Source organism: Temnothorax curvispinosus, unplaced genomic scaffold (genome assembly GCF_003070985.1).
Source record: "Temnothorax curvispinosus isolate PA1 unplaced genomic scaffold, ASM307098v1 QBEX01008959.1, whole genome shotgun sequence".
NCBI lineage: Eukaryota > Metazoa > Arthropoda > Insecta > Hymenoptera > Formicidae > Temnothorax > Temnothorax curvispinosus.
Genome location: NW_020218739.1, coordinates 118958 through 142222, shown reverse-complemented (window position 1 = coordinate 142222; position 23265 = coordinate 118958). Strand labels below are relative to the sequence as shown.

Sequence of the window (23265 nt, the reverse complement as noted above, 5' to 3'; positions counted from 1 at the left end):
TTTTCGTAAACGCTTTTCCGATTAAGAGGGAGGGGGGCTCATTAGTGTCGACAGATACGCAATTAGCGTCGGATACGTTTTTCCGTGACTTCAATTTCGAAAATTGGACCCACGGAAATTATACCGGTTTCGACCCGGCGCGTCGTAAGCTACCCACTCTTCTTTCGTTAGCTAAGGCGAGGAGAGATAATCGTTGGTGATCGATCGAGATTCGGTTCTCTCTCTATTGCTCCTCTATCCCGTGCGGTTGCGGCCGCGGTTGTGCTGGCGCGTCGACGTCGGTGAGGACGGCGAGTAGACGGACGGCTATTTCCGCATGACATCACACCGCCCGCATTTAGGGAGCACACCACGATTTTCTATTTTCTCGACGGCTCGACATTGGTGGCCCGCAAAAGGCCGGCCCCACCGAGATGCGTCCCGATCAGTTTTTATTGCCCCCTTCCCGCTCACCCTGCCCTCACGACTTCCTCTCGGCGACACGCACCACGCACCACGCATCGCGTTCGCCGCTCGGAGCGATGTTCCTTCCCATTCCGTGTCTTCCTCCTTCTCGGAAGTCTATAATCATTTACTGCTGTTAGGAAATTCCTAATTTAGTGCTGCATGAGATTGCGGGTTTTTAGTTACACGACGATAACGATTAAGCGTTGGATTAGATTCGGTTAAATTGGCATCGTTATTCATTTTTATTGTCCCACCTGTGACATCCTTTCTTTTTTCTCTAATTCTTTTTCTCCGTTTCTGTCATCGGCTCATATTTTATATGAAATAACGTGCTGCCCAAAAAGGATCGCGTTTCTAGAACGTGACGAATTACGCTATTTCTCCTTCTATCTTACAATCAGATCTACAAATCAAAGGTGTTAATTTCGGATTAATTTCGGAATCGCCCGCGACTCTTCCGCAATTGGGCAAGTATTCTGCATGACGGACGGCGATGAAGAACGTGAAACTGTTATGAGTAGGCTTGTCCCGTTAACGCGCCGGTGATCTAATCTCGAGCAACGTCCAGCGACTCGCCTAATCGAGAAATAATTATACGAATTTGTCGAGACGACCGCGCGCCGTCGCCGTCGCCGTCGCCGTCGCCTTCAACTCGCCGAGGAGGATTCGTGCGCGTCCGCGCGTCGTCGTCGTGTTGCTTCTTCAAGTTTTTTCTACGCATCGGCCGGAACAATGGAATCGACATCGAGACAAAGGAGCTGCTCTACTCTCTTTCGTCTGGTTTCCTTCGGTACCGTTCGACCGGCGCTAACTCGGTTAGCCATTCGTTAGCGATATTAGAAAAGATCGCGCAAAAATAAGCTGCGCTTCAAACGGGCCGCTTGATTCGCCGGTGAAACCCGCTCGAGACTGCTCGAGACCGCAATTAGCTTAGGAAAGCGAATGAATATTAAAATGGAAACCACTCGCGTGAACCGCACTGCGTCGAAAATGTGTAAATATAGACCACATCTGTGCTTTTCTACAAATTGCACGCAATATATGTATAATTCAACTTGACTCGTCTAAAATCAGCGATTGATTATACATGGAAAGTGAATGTTATTTTTAGAAAATTTTAAGTTGACGGGTTCTCTGGAGCGCTTCGTGTACGCGCTAATGTCAAATCGAGTTACTTATATTATTACTTATATCGCAGCTGCCTATAAGGAGCCGGGAAAATTCTCGATAGCCGGCGTAATTTATTAAGTTGAATCGCGTCGAAGCGAGTCTATTCGCGTGCAGTTTCTCTCTTATTAATCTCCGTCGTTTACACCTTGGAATTCAGCGATCGAGCGGAGCCGATTGCTCAACCCGCGCGTATATACCCGAGTCGCGATGCCGGCCATCCGAGACGATCTATCGGCCGACGCGTTTCCCTCTCGATATAGACCCCAAGATCCAATCCGCGGACCGCGGAAGAGGATTTCTGCGCGAACGATTCCGTAACGACCGATTACGCCCCGTTCGGCATCCGTCGGCTCCCTTACGCGTTGTAATCCCCATTCATCGCTCATCGTTACAACATCGGCCGGACGGGCATCTCTTATGCAGGGAACAAGGCATCGTCGAGAAACCGTCGGGCTTTGCGAAATCTGCAGGCGCGTTCTTTCGGATTTTTCATACATTCTTGTAAAATACGAAAATATGATATATACAAATATATAACCGTCAATCCAATTATATTCCCTAACAGCACATATGTGGATTTTGAGAATGTTTCGGAGGATACAGCAAAGTAAAAAAATATTATAGGCACGTTCTCAGTAAGTTAGGTTATTCTCAGCACATTCATGATATTATTGCTGCTAGAAATTGGATTATCTCAATAAATAATGTACATACAATATAAAAGGGTATAAAAGGGAATTTGATTTAGTCTTTCAAAACCGAAAGACTTTTTATTGCCAAGAGATTGGAAATTTAAGATTAAGAAGAAGAGTTATAAACAATAATGGAAAATATATTTTAGATTGAAATTAAAATGTCAAATTTTTGGTTTTATTTCAAAAGTATCTTTAAAAAAATCATTATTATACCTACTTATGGGATAATCCAATATAAACATTTAAACGTTACGATTTTATCATTTACTTTCAACTGGCCGTTTGTCGGATAATATTTCTCAGATTTTACTCACAACATCGTTTTTTTTTAAAACTCACACTGTTAAATTCATAGCGTCAAATTATACTGAAATTGAGTCATTAACCATTCCTATAGGTCGCCACTGCTGCTAATCAATGTCGTTAATTCAACTAAAACAATGTTAATTTAACTCAATCAATGAAGTTAAAATAATACGGTTTTGTGTTAAAATAATAAATTTCGACACACACACGATAATTAGAAATAACAAATAAATGTTATTTACCTCAAAGTATCGATTTGAATTTCATCTTTTAATATTTAACAGAGTGCATACTTTGAAGTTTGGAAGTTTCTCTCGATATCTGTCATTATTATGCACACGTTTCTACGATTATAATCTACGTTTCCACAAAGAGTAATATCGCAATCGGGATGTTTTCTTTTCGCTCTTGTTCCCTGGTTTATTCATGCGTCCCTAATAGCTCGTGGCGTTGCGCAGCGACTGCGATTTTCTACGCGAGTCACGGCCGATAGGTGATTTTTGCGTGTTACTCTCTTATCTAAGAGATCGAGCGCAGTTCGAGAGGACAACGACGGGGACCGATCGGCGGAGCCTTGACTCGAACGAGGGAGCGATCGGTCGGTCGATCGATTGATTTTTTCGTCACGGCGTCTGGTTGCACCGCTACTGCCCGTTGCAGGTGGAAGCGACTCTTTGCTCTGACCCGGAGGCTTCTCAGAAATTCTCTCCAGTCATCGAGACGAATTCCACCGAAATGCGGGACGGACGATTAATGGAACTTTATACGTTCCTTAAAATCTCCGCCGCGTCACAGATTAATTTGTGTTTTTTTTCCCCCTCGCTCTCTACGTCGGCCTCGTCGACGAAATCGAACCGTGTCATCGTGCTTTAATCATTCGACGTGAGGTTCGCGCGGGTAAAAGCGTCATAAAACTTTTCCTCTTTTTTCGGAGAGCGAGAAAATAACAAGTGGACCTTACCACGTGGAGACACGCTCGGATTGGAGCATAATCTCGCAATTTAGACGCATGCTGCCCGTTTAAATCGCGCATCGTGACCGTTGATTATTCGAGAAACAGCTGGAGATGATATTTCGTAGTTCGGAGCACATCGATGCCTGTCGAATAGCAACAATAATACAATGACGATAAATAATAATCAATAATGTACCAGTAATGCGATTTTTCGAGTAACCAAACGGCCACGATGGCATATGCCCCGCATACACACACGCAAATTCATTACGCTAATTTACGACTTGCACGCGCGCGACGAAATACGGTACAGCGAAGCGACTCCGCTCGCAGGCTCTCGGGTTGTAAAACCCAAAGAGAGAGCGACGCGGCGTCTCCCGTGGGAGACGAAAGGACGGAAAAGGGACACATCGACGTAGGGCGGGTATATAAGCGGGCGTATGGCGGAAAATAAAAACGAGACGGCGTTACACGTGGACCACTCGCGCTCGGGGTCATAAAAAATCCGAAGCGCAGGCAGGCAGGTATAAACCGACCGATCTACAAGTCCGCTCGCGCGCGGCCGATCCTAATCTCGCGCTGCTTATGGGCCGCACGGAGGGGGACTCCATGCTCGGAAAACCAAAAAGATAAACGATAAACGAGGAGAAGAATCGGGGGCCGCTAAATTGCCGGGATTCATTAGAAAATCGCCGGTATGCGGTGCGTCACGCATCCAGGATGGAAAGGGGGGAAGTAGCGGCGATTGGTGGGATATTAGAGCCTCGGAGGAATTTCGAGTATACACGGCGTCGCCCGCGGCGTTGAGATTTCTCAACCCTCTCGTTCTTCCTTCCCGGCTCGCTCGTTCGGCTCCGGCCCGTGAGAATTCGCGGCGAATTCGGAGATCACGTCGGCTGCGATGATGGAAGATTTCCTTCGATGTTCTCCTCGCGTTTTGAACGTTGAAGGTCGTTCATTTCCTCCGCTACCATTTTTAGACGCCTATCATAAACGTCGCGCTACTTGGTGCTTCGTTGTTGATTCATGTTTTACACCGACGTTTTTATTCCCGTCGGTTTTATTCTACGAGAAGCATATTCGTCGCGGACGGCTAAAAAAGAGGCGGGAAACGTCACTCCGCCATACGAGGTAATTAATAGACAAGAGTTCGGCTCGTTCGCTCGCCCATAAACCGCGGCAGAAGGCCGCGAGAGAGATAGAGAATGAACGACACATAAATTTCATGTTGTGTACACGCACCCCCGGCCGAGGATTTCGTGAATCTCGTGACGCTGTTGCGCGGCTCGAGTTAATGATCTCCGTAATTGAATAAATGCGAAAGACGATTAGTCGCGGCGTCGAGACGCGCTCTAATGAGCCGCCGTTTAAATCACCGCGCTCGACTTACTACAAATTTAATCTAGAGTTAATCGGCATTTAATGTAAATATTCGCCTCGCGTAACTAACAGACTTACGTTTCCCATCAGTCGCACCCATCAGACGCTCGATTTAGCCTCGCGTTAATTCCGCAATATTCGGCACTTCCGTCCGTCCGCGGTTTAATGAAATTCATCAGAATACGGTGACGGGGGGGCACGTACACCGAGAGACGCAGTCGCGCAACTTTTGTTTTTGTCAGTGTTTCGTACTAATCAGAGTTTATTGCACTTAACTCAAAACGAATATTGTATATCTCCTTGTCGTACAACTATGACGGACAAAACGGGTACACGTAAAAACGAACGCAAGGAATTGTAAGTTGGGGGAACAACAAAAAAACCGAAATGTTGCAGCATTGTATGTTAGAAAGTAATATCGTCGTCACGGCTTTATTTTGTCTTGAATCTCGCTTTCTTTGCCGCTACCACGGCGTTGGGTAACTTTGGATTAGACTGATTTTTGTGTTTCTTGCTTTCAATGTGCTGAGCGAACGTGTTCTCCGTGTTTAACGATACATTGCACGGTGCGCAGTAATACTGCCCTGCAAAGCGAAAAATCATTCATTGTACCATAGCGACATTGCGTGATGTTTCTTTTTTAATCATTATATAATGTGTAACGATTTCTTACCCGATGGTGTCCGATAAATAGAATAATCTATAGGTTCCGAGGCGTTCTCGTTTTCGGCAGCTAAAACAAAACACAAATCAGTCAATTAAAACGACACACACGCATACATATCGTGTTTATCTTGTTGACTAATACTACCGGGTTCAGAGAGTCCGTTGAGCTTGAGCATTCTCAAATGTCGAGCTCCGCGTTTATGCGTCTCCAACTGATCCTGACGATTGGCCGAGACTCCGCACAAGTCGCAGCGATACGGCGTAGGATGTGGTGGTGGCGTGTACATGGATGGTACCGCAGCTGGACTAGGCACCGCGGTTATGCCGTCAGGTACAATCGGTGTCATGGCCGGGGCAGATTGCGCGTCCGTCTGGAAGGCCATTCCAATTCCGAAGCGGCCCGTCGAGTCCACCTGATTGTACTGATTCTGAGTTGACAGCTTCTTCGATGGTCTGCGAGTCGCAACAATTTCGTTATTATCACAAACGTAGCCGAACTCGATCGTTAAATTTGTTACGCGCGCTGAATCGTTAAAATAAATTAATGATTAAGTTATCGAATCGTTAACGCAATTATTATTAGACAACTCGAATGCAGATTCATACCTTGCCCGACACCCGCCGTTTGCCGCCCTAATGTGCTTTTTGCCCGCGTAGTGTTGCGTGGCGTCTGTTTGCGACGTAAACCACGTTTTGCATATCTAGCAATGTAGATCGTATGCGAAGTACATTAATATGCAATTTATGTATGTAAATACATAACTGTAGGCAAAACATTGTAGGCCTCTTACATCACAGTAGTTTTGCCAGTCGTTATTGGTCGTACTGCTCACTTGCCCATCTTCCGTTTTCTGTTTTTTAACGCTCTGATTGAGAAACATCGATACTTTTTTCTGATGCGGCTTGCCGTCATAGTGCAATTTCGCTTGCAACGTGGAATTCATCTGCAAAGTACGATATCGCTTCGTCGATATACGGTGCTCATAATTACTTGAACGTGAGATCTACAGTTGCAGAGTTATTCTCGGCATAAAACTAAATTTAAACGGAGAAAAGTTTCTAATTATCCGATTACGATTAACCGGGCCTTACGACTGCATTGCACAGATCACATTTGAGCGGGTTCATCAGCTCCGACAGTTCCCTCTGCGCACTCGCCACTTTCTCTGAGGAATAAACATAGAAATAAATATTTATATACTATTAACAGTTTGCTTTCCATTAATTCCAATTTTTAAATACATCACGCATACTCTCAGAATATATTTTTAAACCCTATATCCCCTAATTACCCGCATCCTGTGCCGGATCGATAAACTCGTTTTTGCGTTTGTAAAAGTTCTTGCTCTTGTTCTTTCCCATGGCCGGGGTCGCTGCGGGAGACGCTACCGGCGCGGTACCACCTGCACCCTTGTAAGCCGGACTGTACCATTGAGCATAAAGCTCCGAAGTATCGTTATCGGTGGGTATCCACCAGGGGGTCGGGGTTGGCGTTTGTCCGGGAGTTTGCGGTTGCATCGTCGAATGCAGCATGTACGGACTCGGTGGCACGGCGGGCACCGAATTCGGGAACGTGCCCAGGGTCGGAGAAACCCCATCGGTCGCGATCGCCACCGGTGCCGTCGCGACGGTCATCACGTTCTCGCTCGTTGTCGACGGTCGTTGCTGTTGCGTCGTTGTCGGATGTGCATTGCCGTTCGAGGATTTGTTCGCCGAAGACGAAAACGATGGCGGCGGCGGTGGCGGTGGAGGCGGTGGTGGCGGCGGCGGCGGTGGCGGGGGCGGTGGCAGAAAGCACTCGAGTCCTGTTGCGAGAGAATGCAGATAAAAAAAAGTTCTAAGTCATCCCTGCGCTCTCGCACGAAAGCGAGAAAAAAAGAATCTTCGACCGGAACAGAGAGCGGTACCATATTTTTCTCGTTTCAAGACACGTAGGAATTTATAAAAGTCGAAACTTATAAATCATGCGACATCCCGCGGTTTTACTGCGGTAATCTTTCACATCATTGTCATTCTATTGTGAGAGGACGCTTTTCGGATCTGTAACATGGCGAGATAATTATGGAGCGATACACGTTTCCGTGCCCCTGTATTATTTATATTTTTTTATGCCAATTTATACCGTTTTTTTAATATAGATCTTAACGGTAAAGTGTAGCAGTTGACGAACAAAGGGCGGAAGAAGAGCATCTTTAACTTTCGTCAAGAGTGTCGGACAAGTTTATTAGCGCACTCGGACTTACAACAGTGCATTATTTTTACCGACGTGGTCGGTACCGATTCGCCGCGGCCTACGAGATTTACGATCGCGATAATGAGCGCGTTCAGCAGACCAAGCCGCTGAGTAGCAGTCGAGTGTGATTGGCTCTTGCTTTTAGAACCAACCACGCAACGCAGAGTGTTGATAAGACGAACTCAACAGTTGTGTCTGCTGAACGCGGCCAATGATCGCGGACCGGGCGAGATGATTCGCTTTCGGCGAGAAACGCGTACAGATAAGTCGAGTGGCGCCGCTAAAACGCAGATGCCTATCGCGCTCCTTATAATTTACAGGGGAATCGTATTTAATTGCACGCGCGCGCAATATATAGATACGTAACGTTAATTCGCGCGGGGCCGGCTGATACAAGACACGCGACATCGCGCGATAGTACATCTCGCGCCCAGGCAGCGATACATATTTAGCTTATCACACGTCTGCGCCGGCCGCCGCAGCACTGACGTAATTTATTTCAGCACCCGTCACGCGTAGCCGCTATCTTCGATATTACTTATACGATATCGTGCTAGTTACATAATCGATACACAAATGACGACGGACGAAAAATGCCGCTTGAGCGTATTTTTGGAACAATTCAATTTCAGGGAATCTACGTGTTCTTATTTGTTCAGAACTATTTCGTATACCCAGCTAGCAAAAAGTTCTGAAAGACGAAATAATTTTTCAGTCCTTTAGATGGTTTTTAAACGTTTTTAACATGTCTTTTATATTGAAGTATGTGTTGGCTGGGTAATTTTAAAAGAGGCTGAATTTTATTGGTAAACGTTTCGGAACATTATTACAACTCACGTTAACTTGAAATGTCAGATATTATCGTGATCGCGAACAGAAATTCGTTTCTGTTTTACATGGACATGTTTACATTCGATTATCCCCAGTTTCTTGGTATTTTTTAACCAAAAACGTGCTCCGGAAATATCGGCCGATCGGCCCTTGATTACCCTTTTTGCGAGATCGACATAAACGTCGTAAGCGCGTCTTAAAAACTCTAACAAAACAGAAAATCAAACAGTAGATTAAATCCATAATGTAACGTCATTACGGTCATTACGGACTCGCACGACTGACGCACGTATGTGCGTTGCGTGACTCTTTGACGTACGCTGCTCGCAATTTACTCGTCATGTATACACACACATGATAATCGTCTCGTCCGGCGAGTCACGATCCGGCAGCTACGGAGCTTCAAATAATCCCAATTACCGGATCGCGCGCTAATTGAGACAATCTTCCGGGACCGCGAGACGCGTCCCGGGGAACTGCATCTTTTTCTTTTTTTATTCTTGCCATCGGTTTCGCGCTGTCGTTATTGCGAGTTGAATGGATTCCCCGTCGCAGCGAGGGGAAGGGTATAAAGGCTCGTCCCGGGGATGACGGACGACTCACCCGGCACTTCTGGATTCTCTATGATCTTGGCCCTGGACATTTTCCCTTTCGTTTTGCGGTGACTACTCAAACGACTGTCGTTTCCGTCGGGCGCAGATCGGCGGGAGATCTTCGATCTTCGCCGAGGCTCACGTGGACGGCGAAATTCCGCGCAGCGTATACGTCGTCCCCGTCGTCCTCGGTGTCCTCCTCGCCGACGTCGTCGTCGTTCCCGCGATCGTCGTTCTCGTCGTCCCGCACCCGTCGGCACCGCTTCGCGTCACGTAACGACGCGTAACGTCGCGCCGCGGCACGCACGTCGTCGGCATCGACTGTCGCTTGTCAGTCCGAGTCGAGTGTCGGAGAGCGAAAAGTTTTGGTTGAGGTTAATTGAGGTGAGTTTGACACTAGCCGCGAGCCGCAGCGAGCCGACGACATTACGCGAACGTGATATTGACCCGCGGCGCAAGATGGCTGCACGCACCATGTACACCGCTCGACCGCTGTTGCCGTCGCATGCAGTCGTGGCCGTCGTGGGGAAGATTCGATTCCGTTCGCGCGACTGACCGTCGGCCGTCGGCGAGGAGTCCCGTCAAGTCCCGTCGCGAAGATGGAGGGCGAGATGGAAGGCGACGAGCTGCCGGAGCTGCTCCAGTGCCTCGAGGAGAAGATCGCCAGCGGCCACAGCATGGTCGAGCGGTTGAAGCTCATGGACAAGATCGACGGGATTGACAAACTGATACGGAAGATTCAGCAGGAGATAAAATTCTTGGAAAAGGTAAGACTAATTAAATTTTGATGTAGACAATAAGGTGGAATATACATCTCGAACGCATCTATTGTGATCTGGAAAAATGAGCGAAAGTTTTAGTTTATTCTACTCCATCTGGTAAAATTATTTCTTTAGCATTCAAGTCGAATTTAGCAGATTTATAACTTGATACTTTTCTTACAAAGGTGCAGTATACGGGAAACTTGAAGAAGAAACACCTTCAGAGCTCGAATCTGACTCACCTCGACGCTATGGTGGCTCGACTGTCCTGCGCAAAGGATCCTGTCAACGTGATGAGACCTTTCAAGTATCAGAAGTCCCGTCTGGAGGTTGACATGGTGTGCAATAGCGGCGCTTCGTGGGTGAAGGTTATAGCGAGGAATGCTAGAGCGTTAACTCTGATATCTCTGGGCAATGGAGAATACGGACAGAAATCTGTCCTGGACCAAGCCAATTCGTATCTTGTATGTAGCAAGTGCCATCTGCATCACTACAGGCCACCAGATGTGATATTTCACTTTGCTTACGGCATAGAGGTTCCGCTAGCCTTGCAATTGGAGCAAATGGGCATCATCGTGGAGGGAGATAGGATAGATTCGAATGACGAGAACTTAAACAGTCAGTATAATTTATCTCTGATACATATTTAAAGAAATTCAGTTATATCATGTGGAAAATAATATAACTCGATGTATACTTATTGTTCTGTTTATTTTTTGGAGGTAGAACAAGATGAACTGGATTTCTCCAAAGACTCTACAAGCGATTCCGAAAAGGATTTGAATGTGGACCTGCAGTCGTTAAATACATCTGTACTGTCAACCGAAATAAGACTTCTGAATCTGGATGTATCGGCCCTACTGGCTTACGTTACGAACATGGCTAATGGATATAATAATTACGTTTATCGAGAGCCGTTACTTACCCAGCAAGCAGAAATGGAAAGAAAACGTCCCATAAAACCAATCTTAGAAAATCTGTTCCGAGACAAGGAACTTATGGTCTGCCAGACGGCACATAATAATTTTATGAATATCATCGATGTTATCGGTGGTCCGAAAGAGACGCAGCGGGCGCACGAATTGTTAAAGAAAGTGCGAATTGTTGACGACGTGACCACTGGACGAATTATGGAGCTGCGCTTAGGCGGTAAAATTAAAGATCGATCGCGATTGATTTTTGCAACAGGTGAAAGTATGAAAAGCATCACCGTTTCTGCTAATGAAGGATTTGTAAGAGCAGCGCGTATGCAGGTAAATATATATTTATTATATAAGATTGCTTTGCAGTTCTGAATTGATGTTATATAGATATTGCGTTTCTTTTTCAGGGCATTGAGTGTACAGTTTTCTTACATGAACCAAGATCTCTGTCAGAAATTAAAGAAGGTAATGCAACAAGTATAGAACAATCTTGATATTATTCAGAATACTTAGGCATTACAATGAAAATTACGCTGAAAATCACAATGAAATATATACTGGTACTAAGCATTTATCTATTGTTAATTTATTAACCGTAATTTATTATATAATTTATATATATATTATACAAAATAATGTTTATGTATAATCTCTCTGGAAAAAGAAGTTACTGTATTTCATCGTCATTGACTGCCTGAACGTTAAACTGAAGCTTTATATTTTCCTGAAATTCTGTAAAACGTAAAATAAATTGTTATTGCATAAACGCGATGTGTAAAATCTCTCTTTCTCTCAAAAATGTTTTAAAATATTCGACCATACCATCGATAAATTTGTTGAAATGTGGATTTCTTTCTTTGGCCATCTGTATATATTCTTTACTCTTCTCCCTGTTTCTGAGATGCATGTAACACTTAGCGCTATTCAAAAGAGCTTTTAAATTTGAGTCATTTAGTTTTAATGCCCACTCGTAGTCGTGCAAGGCTTTTTCGAATAATCCGAGGTGCGTATACGATAATGCACGATTATTCCACAATACGGAGGAATCCTTACGTTGTTCTAACGCTTTACTGTAATAAGTCACGGCCTTCTCGTAATCGGCTTCTTTAAATGCACCGTTTGCAATTCTTTTCAACGTTTCCGCTCGTTCGTTTCTAATTTTGCGATCTTCAGCTCGTTTTTTAGCATCGTCTTCCACGCTCTTCATGAACATCTCTGTACATATAAATCGTGTCAATTTATAATTTATCGCTTCGCGTCAAATAGATAAAACAGTAGCGTAATATATGAATAAATGAACAATCTACCTCGCGACATTTTGTTCGGATCATTGGAAGAGTCATATTTCTTTGACGGATATTTATTAATTACTGACCGATCGGTTTTAATTTTTACCTCTCCGTCTTCATAGATTTCTTTCTGAACACCTTTCTCTAAGATCTCATCGGCTAACTTTTTCCCACATTCTTGCTCCTTTTGGTCGGAAGATGCCAACTTCTTCACGATTTTCTCTGAACGAAGAATTTTATTGACAGATGTAAATTTGCATTTACATTTGCATCTCGATTTGCATGCAGTATAATCGAATGCTATACCTACCTACTTCAGTAACGCGATGCATGAAATTTTGAAACTCTTCTTCGGTTATATTTCTATCAGAGTTTAAGTTATTAATAATATGACGTGCTTGTTCTACTTCATCACAACTTACTTTATTCTTTATATCCATGTTCATTTTTTATGTAAAATCGTAGGAACAATTGCAAAAACTTATCTATAAGGATACGCGTCAAGTTTGCTTCCAAGGAAACCGCTATACAATCGAGTTGCTATGGTTTCTTACGCTATATATCTACTGTATGCGTATATATAATTGATACATATTAATTAAAATGTCGCATAAATAAGACGCATATTAAACAATAATATTAATCGTACAGCTAGATTTTAAAATAAGTTACGATTTACACAGCTTTATTGTAAAACAGCAAGCTGATGTAACACAAAAATGAGGAAATGATGAGCAGTTAATAAACAGTTTGGAACCTCGAATGTTACGTATATGAATATCAAAGTTTAATAAGTGAGCGAAATTTATATACACTTATTTATCGATTTATGAAAAATCTTAGTCACATTAACCATTTGAATCTTTTCTAGGAGGGAATTCCGTATGTGGATGAGTGTTTTTATTTAACGGATGGACCAATATCTGAGAAAAGAACTGTTGCATGGTCTTGCTGCTTTCCGAGTTCTCATTGTCAATTTCGTCAACTTCCAGAGGATCCATGTCAACGTCTTCTTCCATGTCCGAAGATATATCGATTTCGTCCTTTATGTAAACCGCATTTAAACTGTTATCTTCACTGCTGGATTGGTGCCTCTTAACTTTTCTCCTGTCTAGCGGCTCATTTAGTCTATTCTCTGGTACAGAAGTGGGTGGCTTTCCCGCTGTGATCTCTACTTCGTCCATGATGCAACGCACTTTCTTGAAGGATAGAGGCTTGCTCGTTATCGTAGACAGGACACTCTGCCAACTGATCTCAGGCTGCGTCGGTAATTCCTTTCTTCTTTCTTTTCGCTGCATCGGGGACGGCATTCTCCGCACTCCTCTACTTGTACTTGGCTCGTTAATGTCTATAATACTGATGCCGGAGTTGCTGGTCTCTAGCCGTTGACATAGCTCGTTTATGTTGATCTCCTCATTCTTGGACGTTTCCTGAGGGACTTTGGCTGTCGTTTTGTAAAGATTCGCCTTGGTCATAAGCCTCGTCTGCATAGTTGGCTTACTCTGCGTTTTCGTGGCCGTTTCGTGCTCCGAGCCGACGGCGACGTTCCTACCGGACGAGTTCCTGGTTTCCTCCAGTCGCAATCGCGACACCGTCGTCTTCTTCGACGCGTCGTAGTGCTCCTTGTTGTTGGAGCCGTCGGGCAGCAACGAGATCGGGATGTGCCGTAGCCCGGTGACCTCGAGGATCTCGGCGAGCTTGAGCAGTCGCTTAACCTCGCTCTGGACCACCTGTATCTCGCCGCAGTACATAAAGTTGACGAGCGTCTTGAGATCGTCGGCCTCGATGTCGTGCAGGACGATCATCGGATGCGGATGGTCGTTGGCCAGGAGCAGACGACGGAAGAAGGAGCTGGAGTTGGCCAGGACCATCTTGTGACACTTGAGGATCGTGCCGTCCTTGCACACCAGGGAGAGATCGACGAACTGCTGTTTTTCGTAACAGGTATCGAGCGAGCCGACCATGTGCGTCGGGAAGCTCTGCCACCTGAAGCTCAACACGGAATCCTCCTTCATCGTGAACGCTTTTAAGTCAACACCTCGAGTCAGGGAACACGCGATCGGGCGGACGCGGGGTACTCGGCTAGCCGCTAGCGGCTAGCGGCGTCTTCTAACAACACCACTCGCCATGACACCACGTGCTGCTGTTGTCGTCGTCACGAAGCCATCCGATGCAATCCGATGATGAGATGACAGGGATAGAGCTATAGAGCTATAGAGCATGGAGCTGATCAAGGGGCAAATTTTTACGGCGGGATTTACCGTGCGCACGCGCGGCACGCGTGAGGACGTCACCCACGCGATCACGTGATAGACTCCTCCGTGGATTCGATTCCTTCATTTTCCATAAATTCGTATTTATCCGTATATCTGTATCGTAGAACTAAAGAATCGTGTCTACATTGTTATAAAAATTTGGAGAAAACAGGGTTTAAATTTTTAAATAAGGAAATGACGTATTTTTTTAAGACACAATAAAAGTAGCAAAATGTTGACGTTGTTCCTGGTGAAAATATTTTCTCAGTTTTCTAAGAATTTCTCATATTTTAGATTTATGAACAATTCTGAAAAAAATATGTCAAATTTCTCAGATACTTTCAGAAATAATTAGATGAGGATTTTTGGAATATTTCAGTATCTATGTGTATGAAAAATTCGATTCTCAAAGTTGACTTTTTCCTCGTTACTCGTCAATCTTCGTTTTGAAATTCCCGCAAAACTCGGAGTCGGCGTGCTCGGCCTGCTCAGCCTCTGCGAGATATCGGAGAGTCGAGAATCGCGAGATCTCGAGCGCGTCGGCGTCGGAGTCGGAGGCGACTCGCGAGAGTCACGAGTCGCGACGGCGACTTCTCGACGGTCCAATTGGCTTCGATAATTGCAAATGGTCGTTTAATAACAGATGATTGAACGCGTACCGCGGCGCGCGGCGTGGCATTTATCTGTCAAAAGCGGTGGCGGCCGGCCGACGAGCGTTGTGATGCGCCGGCGGCTGACGCGCGTTCGTTGAGCGTTGAACCGGCGAGGCGCGGACCCCCGTTGTGGGCGACTCTCCGTTTTTTCCCGGCTCGGCGACGACCGCGACGGCGGGAGCGACGGGACCGACGACGACGACGACGACGACACACGGCGGCGACGACGACGACGCGGCGGGAGCGAGAGAGCGACAGAGAGGGCGAAACGCGCGAGCGCGAGCGTGCGGTGCGGTGCGGGCGACCTTTGAAATACCCGACGCGTACGTTTATTATTATGTGATCGCGGTTGACGCGCGCGGGTTGACGGCACGAGAAGGTAGACGAGTGGACGACGGGAAGGAAGCCGACGAGGGAAAGATGCGGAGCAGCGACGTTTTCTGCTATCTCATCGTGGCGAGTCTCGCCGTTCTGTCGACGCTCGGTCGCGCAGGTGAGTGCACACGTTGGATTTATTCTCGCGTATATACATATACATGGTGAAGAGAAAGAGAGTGAGCGAAAGAGAGAGAGAGAGAGAGAGAGAGGGAAAGAAAGAGTGTCGTGCCAGGCCCGCTGTCTGGCTGGTAAATTAAAGCCGGAGCGGCCGCGAAATTGGTTCGTCCGAGCGAGCCGCCGTAGTTACCCCAGCTTAGCTACAATGGTCTTCTTCCGCTCTTTCTCTCTCCCTCTCTGTCTTTCTTTCACCGTGCCTCGCCGTCGCCTCCGTCTCCGTCGTTCCTTCTCGAAATCACGGGCCTGAGAGACGGAGGAGCACCCTCGGCTGCTCCTACGCGGAATCGACCCAGAACCCAGAATCCAGAACCCGTAACACGTGTGACGCTCCCGTACCCTCTCGTTTTCTTACGTTTCCGGCGGTTCTGTGTCGAAAACGAAGCGTTTTTCCCGGCGAGAAACATCAATAGCTAACGTGTCTTATTATTTTTTATTATACATAATTACGTGTGGACACGTCTTTAATGCGTTTCGCGGAATTGCAGGAAGTGATAAACGGCGATAATTTTGCAATATCGCGGTTTACAATCTGTCGACGGTACGCGCGATATGATAAAAATGCAAGTAATTGGCGAGACAATGCAGCGCTGCCGAGGACTGTGTTTAAAAAATATCGAGCTGCTCCAAGAGAAAAAGAAAATGGAGCTCCGGTATTAATGCACTGAGAAAAACTTGACTAAATGCGTTCAACGGATTACTTTTTTTTTTAAATTGAAATATTTAAGTATTTAAGTCATGTTAGATTTAATCTGTCGTATAAGTATTTAATTTAAATACTTAAATATTTTGGTAAAAAAAATAGTAATCAGTTGAACGCATTTAGTCAAGTTAACATTTTCTTTTCTCAGCGTGGAAATTTCGTCCGCGCGTTTTCTGTCCACGCAAAACAATTCGTCGAATTTCGCAGATAAATGTACAATCGAAGTCGAATATTCGATCAACAGAGAACGAATATCTCGCTTTGTTTGTATCGTTCTCTGTTGATCGAATATCGAATAAATATACGTCTCGACCTCGACCTCCGTTGCAGCATCTTTCTTCGCATCGCGCTCGCTGATTTATCGTCTATTGCATTTTTACGTTGCGTTCAGTCTTCAAGTCTATTACGAGGGCTCCGTGTTTTTTCCCCCGATAATTACGACGTCGAAGCGTGCGCGAGGAACTCATTTGCGATAACATTACCGTCTTCTTAAGGATATGTTTTTTATCTCGCCACGCATTTTCGCATCTGTACGTCCATGTGCTCTCCCCATTATTTTTTTATTGCATAATCGTCGATAGCTTTGGGGTAGAAATCGGACCGTGACGCAATTAGTGCCGCGTCAGTTTATTATACGTCGATATTGAATTGCATGCTTTTTTCATTCCTAATTAATGTGTGCTGGATATTTTTATCTCGTGTGCATTTTATGTCACGCAAATGACACGTACAATGATACATTTATCTTGCGTTTCGTATCATCGTTTTTTTCATGAAAATTTCTGCTTTTTGGCGAATTGGCTTTGTGCCTTTTTTGTTCCGTTTCTGCCAACGTTTTTTTTTAGATTTCTCAGAAGAAAACATCACATTTTGAATACTCTGCACCTCTACAGTGTTAATCTATCTGAGCACCGTGACTTGTCGGTGACGAGGGTTCGTTTTTATCTAGGAAAATTACATTTTTGTCAGGTAGAGATTTTCCGGAAACCTTCAACGGTTTATTGGTTACGTAATCGCACGGTCTGTCGCAATCGGCTTCATCGTCGATGTTAAGGGCCAAAGCACATACATAACATGACGTAGCGATATACGCCGCGACGGTCGTAGTCCCCGACCTGACAGATTAGGATACGCCAAAGCTTGTGCGTTACTTACGTCCACGACTACGACTACGACTACGACTACGACTGTCATATGTACTTTGGCCCTAACATTGTTTCATCCGCCGTCTGTTTTTATCGATCGTATATCTACATGTCGGCCGTATATACCGTGCCGCGTCTCGAAAACGAGACGACTCGACGATGTTGCGAGCTCATGCACGCCGTTCCACATTACAACGGCCCTTGTATTAATTTAAATAACCGGAAGGTTACATAAGCAAGCATGCGCTCGCGCGCGAAGAATTCGTCGAAAAGACAACCGACAGAACGGTATACGTTCGCGAATATCGACGTTCCGCGCGCGTATTTTAACATCCTCGGTGGGCGAGAAAACGCGCACGATTTCCTCCGCCTACTTTGCTCCTACTTTCATTACATGTTTGTTTATTTGACTTACACGTGTACTGCACGTGGCCGCCCGCCTTCGTGTACCGCAGCGCTTTCGTACGCGATAACGGAATAATTGTATACGGAGTGTTAATAACGAAATACTCTGTACCCAATCGCGTATTCAAAATAAGTTTAGGTGCCAGTCTCTCGATATATCAGCGTTTTACGTTTCTTTCGTATCTTCTTTTACCTTCTAACCAATTTTCTTAAAAGGATATTCCAGATATGCCTTAATAAGGTATGCTCCGGGAAATCCCAAGTGAAGACTTGAGTTGTCTTACGCGGGTATTCATGGCTCGTACATAATAAATGAGACGAGCCTGCGAGGGATACTTACTGTTTTACACGCGCACGTGAAATCCTTCGGTGAATTCGCGTTTACGTGGCGAAACTCGGTCGGACGAAATTGGATAGTCGACGTGGAATTGAGCGAAGACACGCAAACAGTGTTCCTGTAGCTTTCTTTTCGAGTAACATTTAGTTTTATGGATAACATCGTAACACGAGTTTTCACTCCGAGATTATTAAATCTGCATCGGGACTATCAGGAGCTGTTCTGTACTTTTTCTCGTATTTTTAGCATATCCTTTTTTGACGTGTACTACCGTATCAATTATATTATTTGAAAGTCACGATAGCGTGATAGCAGCAAGTCGACAGATTTCATATTTTCTTACTTACGCAGGCGACGTTTGCGGAATTGCATTGATTTCGCGTTGTTGTTATTATTTTGTTGATCGCGATGTTTTTCAATAATTCGACATAGGTATTGGCAGCTGTCTTTCGTACCGAATGGAATATCGGCAAAATATTAGTTCCAATTTTCCCTTCTGCTAATTGGACAATGCACTTTTTACGTATCAATTAACGCGCAATGTTCTAATTTTTTTTTAAACTTTGATTCTGATAAGCATGTGAAGATTTTGTAACAAACGTCGCTATTCTCTGGACGCGGATAATTCGGAGCTGCTTCGATCTTAGATGATCGTTTGTTCGCGATGATTATTATCCCTCTCATTCTCTTCCGACGAGTCTTCCGATATCGCTTCGGATTCTGTGTTATCGAGTAGGAGATAGTTACACAATCCACGTGTAATCCCAACCCGCGGTAGGAATGTCTCTTCGAATAGAATTTCCTTTCGATTCTGGTACGTTTTAACGGCGGATCGCCGCCCGCTGTGAGACTTCATGAAAGCGAGATGAACAGGACTCTTTGTTCACCCGAACGATCTGATTTTACGACGTTATCGCGGAAAAGTGATCCGCATTGTGTGCCGCGACTCAACGAGAATGCAATAAATGAATCGAATACGATATCTCGAAACCCTGAAACCGTTGAAACTCGACACCAACGACGGCGAATCTGCCGGTCTCTGAATTACGTGATTATATTCAAACGCGCCTTACGATCGACCGACGTAAATTGTGGCAGTATTGTAAAGTCGTATTTACGGCCAGCGATACTAATCTTATCCGCGAAGGTAAAATCTTGATGTGCGAGAAATTTGTTTTTTAACATAAAATTTTCTTTAACGTTAATTTTTTATTTCCGGTAATTTATGGAATGACGTGTACATTTCCACGTATTTTTACATCGTTATTTCAACGAGAGAAATCACGTAGAATGACGTTATAGAATTAATGTAACACCAGTCATTTTAATAAAAACCAAGTCCCATAATACGCTTGATTCAACCTCAGTGCGGTTAACTCCCCGTATATGCTGTTGATAAAACGAATTCATCTCTATTAACTGATTCAGCCAATCACGCGTCACGCGGGCTCTCGATGGAGTTACGAAAATGCCATTCATCCTCGTGTCTCTTTGTGTCTTCTGCTCTGGATGAGATAATGAAACGTTGGCCGGTGATAACGAGACGGATAAGAAACGTAGCGCATTCGATTAAGACTCACATGATGCGTGTACCTATGTATAATCATCGATTTATGCGTGTATGGTGTGCATGTCGCATTGTCTTGACAATTACATGGCTTATCTCTTCAAGATTGCACAGGCAGTCTCGAACAAAGCTTTCGAATCACACGTAATCTCTTTATTCAATGCAAGATTTATCTACATATAATATGTTATTGTGTTTTGGATGAATGTTCTTTTTAGATGGAACTAGACACTACAGACGCGCGCTACGCGCGCGCTATTTATCTTTAACATTTCACTATTAACCCTATTATACACAACTGTCAAAATATACAATGACAGCTGCAAATGAAGTAAGCGCAGCAAGAGAACCAATCGGCATCGCGGAAAAGCGGCAACAATAAACTTCACATCTCCTTTTTAGAAGAGGATGATTAATCTTTTTAGAATGTCTCGGAGAGCGATCTGTATAATAACAAAATATGATTCATATTCTTTCTTTTTTTCTCTTTATTTGTTATCACAAAATTATCACGTTTATTGATTGGATTAAAATTTAAATGTTACCTCAATAATCATAATTTTGTAGTATTTGAACATTGTTTTTGTTGTTTTGACGAATTAAGCTTGCATTATTTTAGCAGCATTACTTTATCAGCGAGTGAGCGAAGCAAATCTCCTTATTATTATTCCAGCAGATAACGTTGGCAGCAAATATTTTTAGTTGACTAGATTAACATGTAGAAACTTTCTTGATTTTACATGTAGTTTTAAAATGACGACTCGTGTTTTTAATCATTATCTTTTTGCAACGTTTTTGTAGATTTTTCAGCGAATATTTATTTCTCGAGCTGTTTTAAAATGTGTTGCCGATACCTCTGTGTTTTTATACTCGTATATCACAAAATATAATATTTATTCGAAATATTCAATAATAAATGCAATTGGTTTTTACGAAGTTTCGCAATTTCACATAAATGTTCTTTCTATACGTCGTGAAGAAGTATTCTATTTTTAGCTGTAACGTAAAGCGGAGATTTAGTTCGCGAGTTTACTGAATGCAAGTCGGAGGCAATGCCGCTGGACGTTGAATCGCTCGGGCGATTCATTCACTTTTAAAGTATTGATAGCGATTCTTTTCAGAGGGCGATGACGAACAACCGCACAGGCCGTGTAACGCTTCGGTACTCATCGTGCAGTGCGGTAAGAATCAGAGGTGCCTTGAAACCAGCACCGGCCAGCAGTTCTGCGAGTGCCAACGAGATTTTTATTTTGCGAATGTTGGCGAATGTGTTAGGATTAAATCCACGGCGGAGACCGTCGACGTTACCACCGTCAGGCCAGAGCAGAGGTCCGAGTCAGGAGGTACGTGCACACCGGAAAACGCAGCAATGCGCTGTTGAATGTTGTTTGTTTGGTCTTTAACATCAGCATCTTATGATGAAAAAAATTAGGGACACCTGTTCTTCTAACTGCTAACAAATAGGGTTTTGATAACATTGTCACCTTTCGAAGATATATTTTAAAAAACATTTCACGGACAATATCCGAGTACAGTCGGCCTTACGCTCGTTTATGAGCGTCTTAACTCATGATTAGATAACCCCGTTTAACTTCTCTATTATTCATTCACTGATATGTTAAGAAGCGACAGGAAGAATATGATCGATCCGTCAAAGCTAACAACTGGTGATAGCTAACGCGAACGTTAGCGACTAAATTCTCAATCAATTTGATTTAGGTAGCTCCGTAGCCGCCGGTCTGCTGATACCCACCTTCCTCATAGTAGTCGGTGTATTGCTGTATTTCGGCGCGAGACGATACAAATGGCTACAACGATTTCGGCAGTATCGTCACAATCGTTACGGCAATGTCATAGTCACGAGAGACGATGACGACGACGACGACCCACCGATAGCGTAAAATGATAAATAAAATGTAAGGGAGAATTATAAAGATGCACAGGCCGCGCGTGTACCAAACAATCGAACTTGAATATAGGTGCGATGTATGCTTGTCTGACGATAGAACGTATGTGGTACGAGGCTGTAGTGGACTTTGATGCGGGAATACACATATATATACATTCGGTCAGCAATGCTTGTTTGATTCCTTTAGGAATCGTCACTACGTAATTCCGTGCGAGTATCAGCAGGAGAGCTATTGGGTGCACGAGAAGCGAGGAACGAAAATGAATTAAGAGGCCAAATGTAAAGATGCACTTGCGCGAGTAATTATGCTTTTATGATTAATCCAGAGATGGATTATCGATACGTCTCTCAATTGGACATATACGAAAACGAAACAATACCGTTAATGTAATAAGATTATATTAAAATTAGATACTTTTATTATATAATTTATATAACAAAATTATATAATTTTAATGGTAATATAATTGTAATAATTATATATTTTTAGCTCTAAAAGATGGAATATTTTTTGACGTAATTTTTTATTCACACTTTTTTTATTCATTGAGGACGTAAAAGCATTATTACTCTCACGCTAGTCGCCGAATCTATATTTATATGTGATGATTGTAAGGAATATAAGGCATAATGGATTATGTTTATGATAATTTTAAGCATTCACTGAGAGCATAATTTTTTTACATTGATATTAATAAGCTGGTCAGTAAATATTACTATTAATAATAAGTGTATAATAATCAGGTGATCGTTCTTTCATCACCATCCTCGCTGTAGCTGAAATTTAGGAAGATTATATTAAATGTTGTGTCATTATTGTGGATAAGAATAAGTCTATTATCTTTTACAACGATATTCGATGAAGTCATGTGATTAATATACTGAATTTATCTTCTTTTGAATTGTCTTAAATTACCTTTTTAATTACCTTTGTAATTCACTTTTTTATCTCTATAAGAAGTTATTAAATATTTATCAAAGTTATTAAATACTTAAATTCAAGTATTTAATAATTATAAATATCTTTTGCGATTTACAGGCAGCATAATTTTTTCTATTAATCTTTCTCAATTATAGATATTTAAATTAATTTCTCATTCGGGATTTCTTCTTCGTGATTATTGTTTTCACTTATGACAAATGCCAAATAAATCGAATCATTTTTATGAATCCAAATTAGTACTTATTTAAATTGCAAGAAATTTGGAAGCGGGTGCATACCAAAAAGATATTATGCTTTTTAATCTCTTCGATGTTTCTGTAACATAATAAAATCTGTAAATAATCTCTTCGCCATTTGGGCACTGCATACTCTTGCCAGCAACAAATTCTTCCTATAATTTAACCTAATTGTGATTGGAAGATGTATTATCTATATATCATTTATGACGAACGCGGGCTTTGGCTCGTAAAAGATTAATAAAGTAAGCTTTCGAGAATTATACATATTATATAACGTATCCTATTCTTGTACTCTATCATTTTTGTAC

The 23265-nt window shown here is 43.4% G+C and overlaps 5 protein-coding genes across 6 annotated transcripts; 2 read left to right on the top strand and 3 right to left on the bottom strand.

Annotated features, from left to right (window-relative positions):
• Window positions 1-5354: 5354 nt before the first annotated feature.
• LOC112458495 (zinc finger protein 346-like) lies at window positions 5355-9369 on the bottom strand. The gene is made up of 8 exons (XM_025022162.1): window positions 9287-9369; window positions 6912-7424; window positions 6712-6785; window positions 6411-6563; window positions 6226-6320; window positions 5765-6072; window positions 5627-5686; window positions 5355-5537 (listed from the first exon to the last, which is right to left on the bottom strand). The coding sequence occupies exons 1-8, from the start codon at window positions 9324-9326 to the stop codon at window positions 5386-5388; spliced, it is 1395 nt and encodes a 464-aa protein (XP_024877930.1). The 5' UTR covers window positions 9327-9369; the 3' UTR covers window positions 5355-5385.
• A 483-nt stretch (window positions 9370-9852) lies between these two features.
• LOC112458496 (UPF0415 protein C7orf25 homolog) lies at window positions 9853-11726 on the top strand. Its single transcript, XM_025022163.1, has 4 exons — window positions 9853-10043; window positions 10223-10655; window positions 10764-11290; window positions 11368-11726. The coding sequence occupies exons 1-4, from the start codon at window positions 9876-9878 to the stop codon at window positions 11452-11454; spliced, it is 1215 nt and encodes a 404-aa protein (XP_024877931.1). The 5' UTR covers window positions 9853-9875; the 3' UTR covers window positions 11455-11726.
• LOC112458498 (tetratricopeptide repeat protein 12-like) lies at window positions 11611-12703 on the bottom strand. Of its 2 annotated transcripts, XM_025022167.1 has the most exons (4): window positions 12560-12703; window positions 12268-12471; window positions 11783-12175; window positions 11611-11692 (listed from the first exon to the last, which is right to left on the bottom strand). In XM_025022167.1, exons 1-4 carry the CDS (start codon window positions 12693-12695, stop codon window positions 11628-11630), a joined length of 798 nt encoding a protein of 265 aa, XP_024877935.1. In that variant the 5' UTR covers window positions 12696-12703; the 3' UTR covers window positions 11611-11627. The 2 variants fall into 2 exon arrangements, with proteins under 2 accessions (XP_024877935.1, XP_024877934.1); XM_025022166.1 differs by lacking the exon at window positions 11611-11692 and having other exon boundaries at window positions 11703-12175.
• A 7-nt stretch (window positions 12704-12710) lies between these two features.
• Window positions 12711-14490, bottom strand: LOC112458497 (protein abrupt-like). The gene has a single exon (XM_025022165.1). The coding sequence runs from the start codon at window positions 14262-14264 to the stop codon at window positions 13098-13100; it is 1167 nt and encodes a 388-aa protein (XP_024877933.1). The 5' UTR covers window positions 14265-14490; the 3' UTR covers window positions 12711-13097.
• A 774-nt stretch (window positions 14491-15264) lies between these two features.
• LOC112458494 lies at window positions 15265-22670 on the top strand. Its single transcript, XM_025022161.1, has 3 exons — window positions 15265-15650; window positions 20988-21209; window positions 21586-22670. The coding sequence occupies exons 1-3, from the start codon at window positions 15578-15580 to the stop codon at window positions 21765-21767; spliced, it is 477 nt and encodes a 158-aa protein (XP_024877929.1). The 5' UTR covers window positions 15265-15577; the 3' UTR covers window positions 21768-22670.
• Window positions 22671-23265: the final 595 nt, after the last annotated feature.

Coding starts and splice junctions, on each gene's coding strand:
- LOC112458494 (XM_025022161.1), top strand. CDS start 15,578: ATGCGGAGCAGCGACGTTTTCTGCTATCTCATCGTGGCGAGTCTCGCC. Junction 15,651..20,987: donor GTCGACGCTCGGTCGCGCAG/GTGAGTGCACAC, acceptor GATTCTTTTCAG/AGGGCGATGACGAACAACCG. Junction 21,210..21,585: donor GCAGAGGTCCGAGTCAGGAG/GTACGTGCACAC, acceptor AATTTGATTTAG/GTAGCTCCGTAGCCGCCGGT.
- LOC112458497 (XM_025022165.1), bottom strand. CDS start 14,264: ATGAAGGAGGATTCCGTGTTGAGCTTCAGGTGGCAGAGCTTCCCGACG.
- LOC112458495 (XM_025022162.1), bottom strand. CDS start 9,326: ATGTCCAGGGCCAAGATCATAGAGAATCCAGAAGTGCCGG. Junction 6,786..6,911: donor CGATCCGGCACAGGATGCGG/GTAATTAGGGGA, acceptor TTTATTCCTCAG/AGAAAGTGGCGAGTGCGCAG. Junction 5,538..5,626: donor TATTTATCGGACACCATCGG/GTAAGAAATCGT, acceptor TTCGCTTTGCAG/GGCAGTATTACTGCGCACCG.
- LOC112458498 (XM_025022166.1), bottom strand. CDS start 12,695: ATGAACATGGATATAAAGAATAAAGTAAGTTGTGATGAAGTAGAACAA. Junction 12,472..12,559: donor GCATCGCGTTACTGAAGTAG/GTAGGTATAGCA, acceptor TTCTTCGTTCAG/AGAAAATCGTGAAGAAGTTG. Junction 12,176..12,267: donor TCCGAACAAAATGTCGCGAG/GTAGATTGTTCA, acceptor TTATATGTACAG/AGATGTTCATGAAGAGCGTG.
- LOC112458496 (XM_025022163.1), top strand. CDS start 9,876: ATGGAGGGCGAGATGGAAGGCGACGAGCTGCCGGAGCTGCTCCAGTGC. Junction 10,656..10,763: donor GAATGACGAGAACTTAAACA/GTCAGTATAATT, acceptor TTTTGGAGGTAG/AACAAGATGAACTGGATTTC. Junction 11,291..11,367: donor TAAGAGCAGCGCGTATGCAG/GTAAATATATAT, acceptor TTTCTTTTTCAG/GGCATTGAGTGTACAGTTTT.